Source organism: Macrobrachium nipponense, chromosome 28 (genome assembly GCF_015104395.2).
Source record: "Macrobrachium nipponense isolate FS-2020 chromosome 28, ASM1510439v2, whole genome shotgun sequence".
Taxonomy (NCBI): domain Eukaryota; kingdom Metazoa; phylum Arthropoda; class Malacostraca; order Decapoda; family Palaemonidae; genus Macrobrachium; species Macrobrachium nipponense.
Genome location: NC_087217.1, coordinates 6,743,038 through 6,757,678, shown reverse-complemented (window position 1 = coordinate 6,757,678; position 14,641 = coordinate 6,743,038). Strand labels below are relative to the sequence as shown.

The 14,641-nt window shown below is 39.8% G+C and overlaps 1 protein-coding gene across 6 annotated transcripts in view; it reads right to left on the bottom strand.

The window, feature by feature from the left end:
- LOC135201385 (microtubule-associated serine/threonine-protein kinase 2-like) overlaps positions 1-14,051 on the bottom strand; it is a 193,637-nt gene extending 179,586 nt beyond the window's left edge. For 2 of the 6 annotated variants that reach the window (XM_064230245.1, XM_064230246.1), the window contains exon 1: positions 13,333-14,051. In XM_064230245.1, coding sequence (XP_064086315.1) covers positions 13,333-13,366 — 34 coding nt within the window. In that variant the 5' untranslated portion in view covers positions 13,367-14,051. The remainder of the gene's footprint in view (positions 1-13,332) is intronic. The other 4 variants (XM_064230247.1, XM_064230248.1, XM_064230250.1 and 1 more) reach the window with 3 other exon arrangements.
- Positions 14,052-14,641: the final 590 nt, after the last annotated feature.

The window sequence follows — 14,641 nt, the reverse complement described above, 5'->3', positions numbered from 1 at the left end:
ACAGAGATAAAAAAAAAAAGTTATTTCCTTTCTTTGTGATACAACGAGTTGCAAAGAATCACAAACAAAAAGAGGTAAGGTGAAACAGTCATCAGATTGTACGAAAAGCATTTCCTAACTCAACACTTCGTTGTATCACATCAATTACGATCAGCATTTAATGGCATTCCACAAAGTCAAGAGTGGTGTGGGTCTTGGTTCCACCAACCAATACAGTAAGCAACGCTGGGATGGTGTTATTTTAAGAATCATAAATCACACACATTCCTATGTAAGTAACAAAAGGACAGAAACCTGAATCATTTAACACACCAAAAATGCCCGTAGGCGAAAAAAGGAAAGATAAAAGCACGTAAGAGTAAACTGAGCAAAATATATATATAATATACAAATACTTAATAGCCAAAATTAATCAAATGAAATAAAATAATGCACGACGCTCTATCAAGGCCACAGAGAAGTACGCCCTTAGGTCAAGGTCTAGAGACTTGCCTTGAGTCAAAATATCCGTAGCTACATCTTCCATGTGTGTAGTACATGGGGGAAAAAAACACACACACAAAACTTGACTTCCAGCGACAGTGCACAAAAAGTCACGTACGTATGCAAGGAATTCAAAAGCGCTTTACATTTGAATACATTCGAGGCACGCTACTGCTGGCAGCGAGCTCTTTTCCTTTTGTCAGGTTATTGGAATCCGAAAGCAGGTTTGAGGGTGAAAGGAAGAAGCAACGTTGGCTATGTTCTGGCGTTCTTGTTAAGGTCTTCGCCAAGACTTGCAGTTCTCTCATAGTATATACGCACTGCACACGGATGAATGCTGAATTCAAATCACACACACAAGGGGAGGGTAACCACTTCAATATCATGGTGGTTATGTCGAGGAGAGAAAGAGGGGTGAGGGTTTGACCGTTCCAATTATCAAGATGACGACGAAGAGAGAGGGAGAAGGCCATCAGTAACCACTTTAATGTGATGATAGTGATGACAAAGCGAGAAAGAGCTGATAGGGTGGGGATTTAACTGCTTTAAAATAAGAAGGGAGAGAGAGAGAGAGAGAGAGAGAGAGAGAGAGAGAGAGAGAAATGTCTACGTAACCACATGAATACGATGATGATGAAGCAAAAAAAAAAAAAAGGATGCTGAAAAAGACAGCATACCACATCAGCTATAGTGCTTCAAATGTCAGTCCTATACAGAATGTTTATATTTTGAAAACGCCCTAAAAAAAAAAAAAAAAAAACCAAGTAACGATTTCCACTCAAGGTATTATAAATACAAGTACGCCCATCTTTGTGCAAGTGGTATAAGGGTACAATCAAAGCAGGGGTCGTTTCCGAGTTGTCCAGTCAACCCAACGATGTCTCTGCCGTGGTCAAGAATAACTTGCTGAGAAACCGGAAGGATGTAACCTTCAGACGCAACCCTTGCAAAGGGGAAACAGGCATGTGGTGAAAAATTATATATATATATATATATATATATATATATATATATATATATATATATATAGTATAGAGAGAGAGAGAGAGAGAGAGAGAGAGAGAGAGAGAGAGAGAGAGAGAGAGAGAGAGAGAGAGTAAAAGCCACTTGCCTTGTATAAATCTCATGCAAAAGACCGTATGGATAACCGCTTCTGGCGCAATTCCGTCTAAATCAAGAACACCGATGACCAAAACACACACACATACGCACACATGACTCGGAGGTGCCGTATTTGTTCTTTCTATCCGGCACGAACTTCATTCTTTTGTCTCGCAAAATCGACGAGAAACATCTGACGCTCAGCACCGGTGATGCGACAGCCAGTCACACACACTTCCTAAAGAAACACGATCGAAATATAAACAGAAATTCTCTGTGGAGTGATTAAGCAAGCCATTCGGCCACCGCATCCCACCCCATGCGCTCCTTTGATTCACAAGCCGCGAATACACGGCCGTTCATTCCTGGCCCGTTGAGAGAATGCAACGAAAATACTTGGCGGGGAGAGTGCTTGATTCAATGAGAGTTTGCCCAAATGAATCGGGTTTATTTCAAGGCTGCGGATCTGCCAAGACAGCATAATTCCCGGATGTGGTACAGATTGTTTGGGATGTCAATAACACGTGAATAAGTCTTTATTTACAGAATGAGTTGAATCAAGAAAAACTATTTTAGTTCAAGTTTCATAGGAGAAAAAAAAACATAATAACCTACACACCACATATCATTATGCGTTTATTTCGATAGTGAAAACGAACAAGACTAGGTAACGAACGCCCACACAAAAATGCTTATCACCAACTTCTCTTCGTTTTTGTTTTCCTCATCCTTAACTTCCTCTCGATATTCTTATATCTAAGTCCATGTTTTTATCAGTTCTCGAGGAAAGAATCTTCAAGTCACAAACTAAGATAATCGAGCTCCATGAAACATGGGATGAACAATTATATACCCAAAATATACACATAACACCATTTCAGTGGATTCTGCGATCGCTGTGCAAATCACTGAAAGGATTGAACTTGGGGAAAGGACAAGATCAGGCCCTTTCCTTAAATCAAAACTTCAATCTCAAACCTGAACAATCACCGTTTAATGACAACTATGTCTCATCTACAGTGATCCTGTCAGTAATGCAACACAACCTGCAATCAATCAATCAATCAAAGTATATCTTAGTTTTACCAGACCACTGAGCTGATTAACAGATCTCCTAGGGCTGGCCCGAAGGATTAGATATTTTTACATGACTAGGAACCAATTGGTTGCCTAGCACCGGGACCTACAGCTTATTGTGGGATCCGAACCACATTGTATCGAGAAATGAATTTCAATCACCAGAAATAAATTCCTCTGGTTCCGCGTTGGCCGAGCCGAGAATCGAACTTCGGACCACCGAGTTGGTAGCCGAGCGCGAAATGCACTCGGCCAATGTGGAACTAATCAATCAATCAAACAACCTCATCTATGGATAAGTGTAAGTTGGTACTAGTAGTAGTAATCGCATTACTAATCAAATTTAATGCATTAGAGGACCTACTAGTTAAGACCGGCTGTATCCATGCTGCTGTGAACACGTCAGCAATAATAAACAGGATATAATCTATTGAATAAAAGATAATACATATCAATTACATGATAAAATTGCGCTCGTTAAACTTCATAACCAACAAGAGGAGGCACCTTCTTGAATCAAACAAAAACTCTTGCCGGTATAAATATAAAAAAAAATGAGGGAAAGTTCAGAATGGCGTCTAGGCTACGAGAAACAGCAGCGTTTCACCAGACGGACAAAAAGCTTCGTCTCAAGCTACAGCTGCCCCTGGTCACCGCTACCTTGCATGGGCAGGTATTCCTGGGTAGGGCTGATTACAACCTTCGGGCTAGAGAGAGAGAGAGAGAGAGAGAGAGAGAGGAGAGAGAGAGAGAGAGAGAGAGAGAGAGAGAGAGAGAGAGAATCTGTTTGTCATAATGTCTGTCTGACCAGTTAGGATATTTCGAACTGCAAATATCCACCCATAAGCATACTCTTCCCCAAGAAAATGACAATTATTCTCGTCTACAAAACTAACGATCCGCCAAGACAACAGAACCACTTCCCAGCACTCCACAATGACCCAACACTAACAACTATTTAAACAGAAAACTTCAATAATTCCCCCAGTAAACGTAAATTGTTTTTACCAAAATCTGAGAAGTCGTCCAGTAAACAGACCGATTAATTACGCCAACAAAAGAAGCCATTACAAAGCCATTCAAGACAAAGCTCCTTATAATTGAAACCACAAAATCCAGTCTTTCATTATTCAAACTAAGCTACCCACCAAACCGAACCATTTTCACAAAACTTTTAGACTATTGTCACAAGAACCCTAAAGAACTCACGGGGAAACTGAAATATTTCTCACGAAAAACAAGCAGCCGTCTTTGTGGGAGCGAGGGTACATTAAAATGGCATAGTATTTCTAAGGCCCTATAGGTATCTGCCGAATCTAATCAGTACAGTAATACCCACGGCATTAACGGAAACAAAAGGATATCCATTTCACAAGACACGGCACCACTTTGAACTTGTGGGCCCCCCCAACCCGACACCATACGTTCGAAGGAGCTTCAAACGAGATTTCAAAGGACTTCCAGCCCTGCCTGTTTCCGATATACCAAGTACCAAAATTTAAACTGATCTCATGCAGGTGAACCAGGGTATAAAGAACATTAAGTTGAAGGAGAATTCAATCTTCCTTTTGAAAAAAATTTTGTATTTTACCGGAAAAAACAACGCCGCCGCCTGAAAGAGAATGAAAAATAAATAAAAAAGAATCCTACAACAGTATATATAGTAAATAACTAATTATTACATAGCAATTTTATCCAGCAAATAATTTCCTAAAACGAATGTAGTATCTTGTTTTAATGTCAATCTGAATATTATTTTAGTTTACAATAACACAGGTGATTTAAAGTCGAGGCTAATTTTTCCACAGCTTTCACTGTCTCTCTTCTCTCTCTCTTCTCTCTCCTCTCTCTCTTACTATCCCCCCCCCCCTTCTCTCTCTCTCTCTCTCTCTCTCTCTCTCCATTGTTCAAATGGCGTTTACTACTGAAGGCCAAACAAACGCAATAATCTAATGTGCGAGCAACGAAGACTCTTCTATTGAATTGTTTCAAAATGGTAAGGATGGAATTAAAATCGTCGAAGTGCTTGCTTTTTCACAGATTACACGTTTGACGACTAATGAAAGCTCACATCTGCCCTCTCGCCCGAACTATCCCTTCGACGAATGACTAGGTAGGTACCTAATTCACTACTACTTATATCATGAGAAGCATCCTGGATTTCAGGGGTTTACACGCTTCATTTGTCTTACTCGTCCAGTTCGATAATTGATCTCTGGCACTCAGTTCAAGTGCTACGTGTGATACCACTGTGCCACGACCCCAGGAGAGAGAGAGAGAGAGAGAGAGAGAGAGAGAGAGAGAGAGAGAGAGAGAGTCAACTAGCGTACAATGAACTACAGCGAGTTCATCAATGATTCAGCTAATTAAGGTCATGACTTATTGCAGTTACTTTGACCTCCCCAAGACTCCAATTGATTTTGTACTAGGACGTCACGGAAAGGGTGAAGTGCTTTGGGTTAGTAACCTCATCCCCAAAGAAAAATAACTCTGACGCCATTTTGTGAAACAGTTCTGGTTAAACACACACACAAACACACACAATATCCTGAGGTCACTGGTCCGTCCCATCTGAATGAATAAGTTTCATCTGTAAAGATCGGTTATCACTGTGAGAACTACTCTCTTCTCAATGACTCATAGACGATAAGGTTACACCTGACTCAAGTCACAATTGCAAATTATGTCAATAAGACAACTTATCACTTTTTTTTTTTTTACTCAAGATAACTTAAAATATTATACATAACATCAGCGAATGCCCTTTTCGACCCATAAACGACATCGGAAAATATGAAGAATTTACTTGCTGGTTATCCTAAGACTTTTATTCGTCAAGGGCAACAATTTTACTTGTCGTGGAACTTGACGGTATTCCGTCTTCAATAACCCACCGGCCCCTTTAAACACGAGTAACATTTTCCAATCCCTCCTTGGTCCACAAAACATTCAATAATCTTCGTAAATCTTAAGAAGCATTTTATGTACCTTTGTCACAATGCGAGTTTGGTTGTATTTACAATAAATCAAATCTATCACTCCTTGGACAGTAACTTAATTAACGGCAAAGCTTCCATTAATACTATATAATCTGAAAAAATTAAATTCCAATATCCACTTTGCATTTTCATCATTATTATTACTATATTATTACACGTATCAGATATGAATTGGCTCCGCAAGGCTCTGCCATTCCCAGCGTATGAAATCAAGGGAGGACGATGTTTGCTAATCGGAGTACAAGTGTAAAGATACTGAAACCAATGGCAGGAAGTAATTCGTTCAAAATCTAGTCACTGTCTAAGCATTTTCCCCTATCATTGACTATGGGATGGTGGAGAAAGAATAGCAAGGTGGTAGGATGGGGGGTAGGGGGGGGGGAGGTTAGAATACCATGGTTGAAATGCCTATACCCGCACAGTAGATCTCCACTTAGGCCTAAAGATAAACGTTAACCCGCATCTTTGTCCTTCCCCCTCGGGTTTCATCCCCCCAATCTGAAAATACACCGGCTATGGGTATTAATAGGCCTGTCTTCGCTTCCACGCAAAACACGGAAACATCGGCCTAAAGATGCTCAACAGCCAGCATCCCCCCCCCCCCCACCCTCCCCAATCATTCCATCCCCCTTCCCTAACCCCCTTCCTCATCTCAACACTGAGCCACATCCCTCCCTAACCCCCCTCTGCAAAGCCTATGTTTAGCCCATCTTCGAGGGTCCAATGTTGTAAAGATATATTTTTAATACCTGTGTTTTGCTACGGTGTTCACTACTTCGCCTTATTTTCGGATCCCTGACTCGCTCCGGAGGAATTTCAAGCATTTCTTCTTAATCGTCTTCCCTCTGTTGTCTATTTTCAGCTACGTAATATAATCGCCGTATCCAGCAGAAGTCATTTATTTGCTCTCGCTCGCTTGCTACGAACGCTTTGCAAAACGTGACGTTCACTCATTAGACTTTTTTAATACTATAATTATCGTATACGTAAATAAGCAACAAATTACAGTGTAAAATGAAGGATACGTGATCTTATCTTGGATACACCCAGCGTTCCACATAATCTATTACGCGAAACAAGTAAAAATAAAAAGCTTAAAACTAGCCATATTTTTTATAACAACCTTAAGTTTCCCAAGGCTAAAAAAAGGAGGGATGCATCTGGGTTGGTAGTTGAGTTCAGAACACACCAGACTTCTTAATCAATTTTCAACACATTATTTTGTATATGGCAAAAGGCTGGCATAATCTGAACCCCCTACCACAATAGAGGGACAAATTACTGAAGGGGTGTAAATTCACAGTCGATTAAATCATATATTAGTATGAAGCACAGAAGGATAATGATGGTTAACGTTTAGTGCAGAATCCTATTAAATGCCATTGAATAATTATCCCCAAATTAGTGACATGTCAAAGTGAGCGCACACTGTCATCCTCTTACCCTAAGTATATTGGAGTAGCGGAATGCGGTAGCAGAAAGCAAACGTCGAATTACGGAGGATAAACAATGCCAACATGACGATAATTCAAAGGTAAAGAACTCGCGTTGAGACTAGTTGTCGCCCAACACCACTGAACCCTATAGATAGGCCATTGGAAGTCAAACTGTTCCTGGCTTCGGAATGGTGCGTAACATCACTAGGGCCAGGACTTGCCGTCTTGACCCTCTCCTATATAATACCTGCACATCCGTGGTTCGTAGATGAATAATCTTAATATCACTATATGGTAGAATTCTTGTTACATGGCAAACCTCAAGGTATTTTCAGAACATTCAGGGTAAAGTTACGTACAAACAACACGAGGATACATAATGAATAAAACTCGTTACAAACCACGAAAATTCCCTGGGAGAGAACACAAATCCTGGAATGATCAAGGAAGAACTAGAAAATAAACGTGTAATAACACTAAAATTTGGCAATAATACGTCAAAATATACTTGAATAAACGGGGAGTCTATACGATAAACTATGTACACTGTTAATGAAGTTGCTATCTATTACAATATATGAACAAATCAAACTATATATAATATATATATATATATATATATATATCTAATATAATATATAATTATATTATATATATGTGTGTGTGTGTGTGTGTGTGTGTGTGTGTGTGTGTGTGTGTGTGTGTGTGTGTTCATACTTCGTCACTGCGTTTATTCGTTTTCAATGACTCATTGGTAGGGTCTGTCTCCATTTATTGAAAAAAAAAAAAGTTCAAAAACATTATCTTTAGTTATTTTTTGAACGGATTCGGCACAAATGTACCATTCTTGCTCTAACAATGATTTCACAAAATAGTCGTAATTTTACGTTTAAAAAAATATATACGTTTTGGAAACACGTCCCACATTTATAGCATCAGCATGATCTGAATGAATACAGACTGGGTATTATATGATTGTCAACAATTTAAAAAGAATTTAAGACATAAATGACTACGGCGACAAGGAAATTAAATCAATTCTTACGGTTGTTACTAGACAACTCGTAACCGTGTAATTCAATCGGGCATTCGACACTATCCCACCCCCCACCACCACGACGAATCTAGACCTACCCGAGAGGAGACAGCAGCGCTCTGTGGATGTCAACTGGTCGGGGTACCTCTACAATTAGGCTAAGTGGAGGCCGACCACTTCTGAGTGGTATGAATTCATCATACGCAGTCATTAGTATCTTGTTTGTCTAAGGGTCTCTCTCTCTCCTCTCTCTCCCTGTGTGTGTGTGTTTATTTTGTGTTACCAGCAAATCTTAATCACGAGTCCTCATTCTTATGTTATATATAGATGTCTTCGTTTCATATTTAAGGAAGTCACCGTAAATGCATTGTTGTACAAGCGTTAGAAATAGCAAGACAAGTTGTTTACGCCATCACTTTGATCGCGGTTATACTCCAAAATCGTTTACTAAAAAGGTGATAAAGGAAACACCGTATGGCAACACCGTCTCTTTCAAGGCCTCCATTGCCACCTCTCGCCATGCGCGAATATCTAAATTCTGTTACGGTTTTAATTTCATTTTTCTACGTGCTATGAGGGAGACCACAAACGTGACCCTAAAATTTTAACGCACCAGGTGTTTTCGTCAGCAAGTAATGAGCTGTGAATAACATTCTCTGGCAACTATTTATTGTCCATATACCTAGTACATCCTTGTTACTTCCACCAGCAAAACAACTCTTAATTCACATTCATTGACCTCTCTCGTGCGCCTTAACCATCATGCAATCCTCGCCCTCTCCTCTCTCGCTCTTCAACTGATACCAATACATTGCAATGTATTTAACTATTATTACAACAAAATACATTTTTCCCAACACTAGACGTAAAGTACGAAAAAGCTTCGGCAAATCATCTTACCGCACACCTAGGCCTACCCACGGGCCTACCCAAGGACATAAACCAAGAACAAATCCTATTCTGACTGGTCGCAAAAACACAAGGAAGAACAAAGCAACAGAAAAGTCAACACCAGACCAGACGGTTGTGAGTTTTTGCACTAACCCTGGGAGACCGCACTCTTAGTAATGACAGTAACTGGAGTACAGAATAGTAGCACCAAACAGCCGCTGTCAACGATTTTACTTTGTGCAATTACTTCGCTATATCAAAGGACATAGACGTTATATATATATATATATATATATATATATATATATATATATATATATATATACTTATTTTTCGTAGCAAGCTACAGACACTAATTATATATATATTATATATATATATATATATATATATATATATATATATATATATAATATATGCTCCCATAAAGCATTACTATGTACTATACTGAAACAAAGATGTATCTATAATAATTAGTGAAAACAAAGTATTCGTATCAATATCTATTACATCAAAAATAATAATCATAAAGATATGGACAAAAACGCACCGCCAGTTGAGAAGCGAGATGAGCTGGGGAGAGGTTCAGAGGATTCAATGGTGTCTGTCACTAAGAATGGGTGGGGATGTGGGATGAGGTTGGGGGTGGGGGTTGGGTGGAGAAGTCCCATGGGAGAGAGGGACATACTTGCCAACTAGAGTTGATAAGTCGCGAAGCTGAGCATCCTAAGATGAACACGGTGAACATCCGGCCAAATTTACGTGAACCCTAAACTATTGTGCTCCCTTTGTCCACTGCAAACATTATGGCGCTGGGACAAAATACAAGTGCGTTCCCAATTCTCTTGAAAAGAGGCAGCATGGGAAAACTCAAGGATGAAGTGTATTCCAGTTTCCCAACCTCATGTGTTTTGAATTCCTACCCTAACTATCTCGCGATGGCAAGACGAGTGTTCCAAGATCGCCTTAGAAGTATTTTATGAGGAAATTAAATTTGATTGTAAAATAAATCTCAAAGCAGAAAATGCCTTGAGCACAAATTACATGTAGCATTTACTTTTCTTTTCTCAGCGTATAATCAGCAACAAACCAATGAGTAGTAGGTGAAATAGTCTCTTTTCTTCCAGGTTTTATTTGGGAGAAGAAAAACTATAACCCAGTCGCATAAATTGTAACGTTTTCTAGGGTGTGAAGACAAACAGAAAACTACATCCCATGAGGTTAAGCTACTCCAAATGTACAAGGCTATGTAACATTCAGCCCTCTAATTCTCAAGGCAACAAAGAATAGAGCACGATTTTACCAATCTTAAAAATAATGAATAATTTGTACCATCTGCATGGAACTTGCACTGAAGGAGCATGCAAATCGAGCAATAATTTTTTGCATGTCTTCGAAGCAGGCACAATTTATAAATAATACTCATAAAATTAGCTTAACAAAGGGGCCATCATTGATCTACTTGTTGCAATCCGCACAGTGGAAGTACGCAGTTTCAGATCCAACAGCAGTTACCAATGGAGTCCTCTGTGATGATCTACTACTGTCATATGTATCCATATAACAGCAAATGATGTTTTGCCGGCTCAAAAGGTTCCCTTTAATTGATGACCTTACATAGTAATTTATGTATTTTGCAAATATGCAATGAAACGACGGATTTCCAACGGAAAAATCATATTAGTCACGCTTTAATGACTAAGATCATCAAGGTAATAAGTACTAAGTAGATGGTTTTATTTCAGTTCAAGAAAATAAAAATAATATTGTGGCCTAACTAGAGTAATACAGTATTCTGGAAATACAATTCAGCAATTCCAACACTATTATTAACTCACATCGGCCTCGAACCTAGGACTCTCAAATGAAAGGCAAGGGCGCTACCAACTGGCCTTGCCTATCATTCTGAAGAATCCTGCTTACGATTCCTGTAAGACGTAGATATTTTATAGCGCATGTGATATATACGATAATAATATATTATATCTATATATATATATTATACAAAACGTCCAGTAGAATGGCAACGCCATGGTTGTTTCAACCAAAGTATATAAAATAAGGAAGTTTTCAACTATATAACCACCACCCATGACTCGATCCACGGCGGGAAGGATAGGGGTATGGCGAGGAAGGGGGCTTGAAACCTTCGCAGAGATTGAGGGACTACAGTATGGGCATTGTTCCTATCTTTAATCGTTACCACCGGCAGTTCTTAACGTTAAATTATACAAGATGATTCACATGTTATCTGATACCATTAATATCTCAACTGGGTATTAACGATCTTGTATGGGACACTGCCCTCAGTTGGTTTATTCATTATCTAACCAGTGTTACTACACTTCTCCTCACTCTTCATGTTTATTTTACATATACTTTCGGGTCAGAATTAGTTTTTAAACCCGTAATCGCAATTTGTAAAACAAAAACAAAAACTCACACACAGATATTCAATGATAGAACCGAAAAAGATTTCAACTGCCTTTTTAGATCACTGAATTCACTCATATTCTTCTTTCGTGAAGCCCTAATGGGTCGAGTATTTTTTTTACTCCGTAGATGATTTTTTTACATTCCCTGTGGACGAATAACGTGAGCACTTAGCAACTTAAACAAAAACAATACACATAAACCTTTTGTACATTATGATACAAAGCAGCTGTCAAAGACGTGAGTAATGGTAGCCTGAGTGAGCCACAAATCTAAAAACAAAGAATTACAAAAATTAGGAAACAAAACTTAACTGACTTATTTAATTAACTAACTGAACATGTATGCGATAATCAAATAGCAGCATCGGCTTATTAACTACATTTTCACACAGGATTAAAACAGTTCTTCACAAAGAGCAGTTTAATGAGAGAGAGAGAGAGAGAGAGAGAGAGAGAGAGAGAGAGAGAGAGAGAGAGAGAGAGAGAGAGAGAGATATTCTTGTCATAATTGTAGCTATTCTTCAATGAGTTCATTACGAATGAATTACTGTGATTTCAGGCTAGTGATTTCGCAGTAATATCTAAAAAGCTCACTATGGAGTCGGACAGTTATTCTAACTAAAGCTCACTATGAACAGTTATTCTCAGAAAGTCAAAATTTAGAATAATTTAAGAGGCGGTGAACGCCATTGGTTATTAACACGTTAATCTAGGTTTCAAATTAATTTTAAAAATACTTCTTTCCACAAGATTTCACTGCAGAATTAAAATTCAGTCAGTTCTTTCATGTCTAGGCATTAATAAAAAATAAATCAAAGTTAGCTGTAATAAAACGAAGAGTGCCCTTGACGAATAACCAACACCAGACGGCAGTACAAACAGCCTAAGGATATGACCCTGGTACCTACCTGTCTTGTTTTGCCATTTCTTGGGGGATTACGACTTAATCTTTACACCTCTACATCTTTCAGTGCTGATAGCTTAAAAACAAACATTATTTCGTGATCGCTGACGACGAACGTTTAAACTCTTAACGGTTATTTGAACAGACTGCATTTTGTTTTTCTTGGCCTGCAGCTCGTTCCTAGATATAGCTACATAGAACCCAAATTATTAAGGATCGGGAACATCTGCATTAGAGAGAAAATACTAGTTCTGTTAAGATGCCCCAAATCCTTACGCATAACAGTGTTAAAAATGGATATCACACTAAAACAACAGGTGTCTCATGGGCACCCAGATGAGGAGTCCAGTATGTAGATCGCATCTCTGAAAGTATTATAAAACTTATTCGAAAAATAGAAGAAAAACAAACCGAAGCACGAAACAAAGTCAACGTCTTTACTTATAATGATGTAGACTACGAAAATACTTTGCCTACGGCAAAAAGTCTGGGAGAATACCTAGCTAACCGTAAGGTATCTGGCCAAGGACCGACTGAAAATTAAACTATACCAGCAGAAGAGGGTCTGAACTCGGATACTGGTAAATTATTCTGGGGATGCACAGTAAATTAGGGGTAAAACTGAACTTACACCGGCACATATAAAAACGTGGTCTTAACTTTACTACTAACACATCCTCCTATCAGGTAGGTTGCTTATGACATGTACTAGGTAGTAAATAGCCTAGCCTTTGCCAGCCATGGGTACTCTGTTGGATGTACTTGAGAGAAAAAAACTAGAGCATTATGAATTAGGCCTACAGCTAGGTTGAATTTAAGGTCAACGTAAGAAGAAACAACCTGAACTTCTCTTCAGCCTCCAACAACCCCTCCCCCCCGCCCCACCCCAACAAGTCTCCTCTCGCCGTCCCCTCTGGACCCCGTCCATGAGAAAGCACTTGCAACCCCGACGGAGATGCAACTAACTGACCTTGCAATTGGTTCCTTCTCGACGTCGTAATCATCCTCGACGTTGTTAGTTTTGAAAATATCTTGGAGGTCAGGGTGGTCCTCCAGGCTGAGGAGTCCCCTCAGACCACCCGCATCTCCTGGCGTGCCCTTAGCCATGTCTAGGACCTCACGCATAACTGGAAACACTTGCGAGAGGGTTTGTGTGTCTGTATCTACGGTAAGGGTATCCTGCTGCTGCTGCTGCTGCCCTTCTTCCAACCACCACCAAACCTGCACCAACCACTATCACTGGACTGATTTCCCTTTCCGACACTCAGCAACAGAAAACTGGTCGTCTATTGCTTGTCAAAATGGGTCACACCACTGCTTTGAGGTTATAATAGCGGCGGCGGCGGCGTCCGGCTGTGACCACCACATAGGTACTGCTTTATTACCCACTCGTTGCTTTTACTCTGACAGCGGCACTGCAGTAGCACTCACTGCTGCCGTCATCGTCATCCACAACATCACCACCGAGGAGAACTCCACTACTACTACGCTCGCCTACACACTCGCACACTCACTAACTAACTAATCACTTGGAAGTGCGGGTGGAACGTGGAAGTTTGGATGGTGTGGCCAGCGTGCACCGTCTCCTCCGCTCGGCACTGGCTCCCGAGTCACTCTGAGAGCTGAACTCTGAACTCTGAAGTAACTCCTCCTTCTCCCTACTCACTCACTCTCCTCTCTCACTCACTCTCCAACACCCACCAGTACCACCACTAAAGCTTTCTTGACTCATTGCCAGAAACTCTCTTTTGTCTGTACATTTTCCGCTTCCCACCGTCGCATACCAATAATTATTCACCATTTTCATCCATTTGCCATAATTTGCAATGAATGGTGGTACTTAAATCTAAACAGGTGTAAAAGTTACTTTCGTAGATGGAAGTTTATGGCAAATATTTAATGTTTAGAAAATAACATGAAGACATTAGGATTTCTGTGAATGTGAGGTCAAAGATAATGAACAAGAGCACCAACCTTCACTTAGCAAGATGAACGAACACTGGGGCTGTTAATTAGCACCCCCATCCCACAAGACTTGATAGTTTCTTCCTCGCCTATTCAGTTCCCCGAGGATTAGTAAAAACAAAGGAATTTGTTGTGCTAATTCCGAGGATACCCTCACAGATATAGCTATGCGACAGGTAAATAAGCTGATAGATAAGGAGAAAACTAAAGCTTGAAGTGATGCTTGCCTTGTAAGGATTCGTGACGTCACCAGTGAGCTCCTCCCAATTCAGCAGGATGGAGTAACATAGTCACCAGACCAATGAACAGCATGC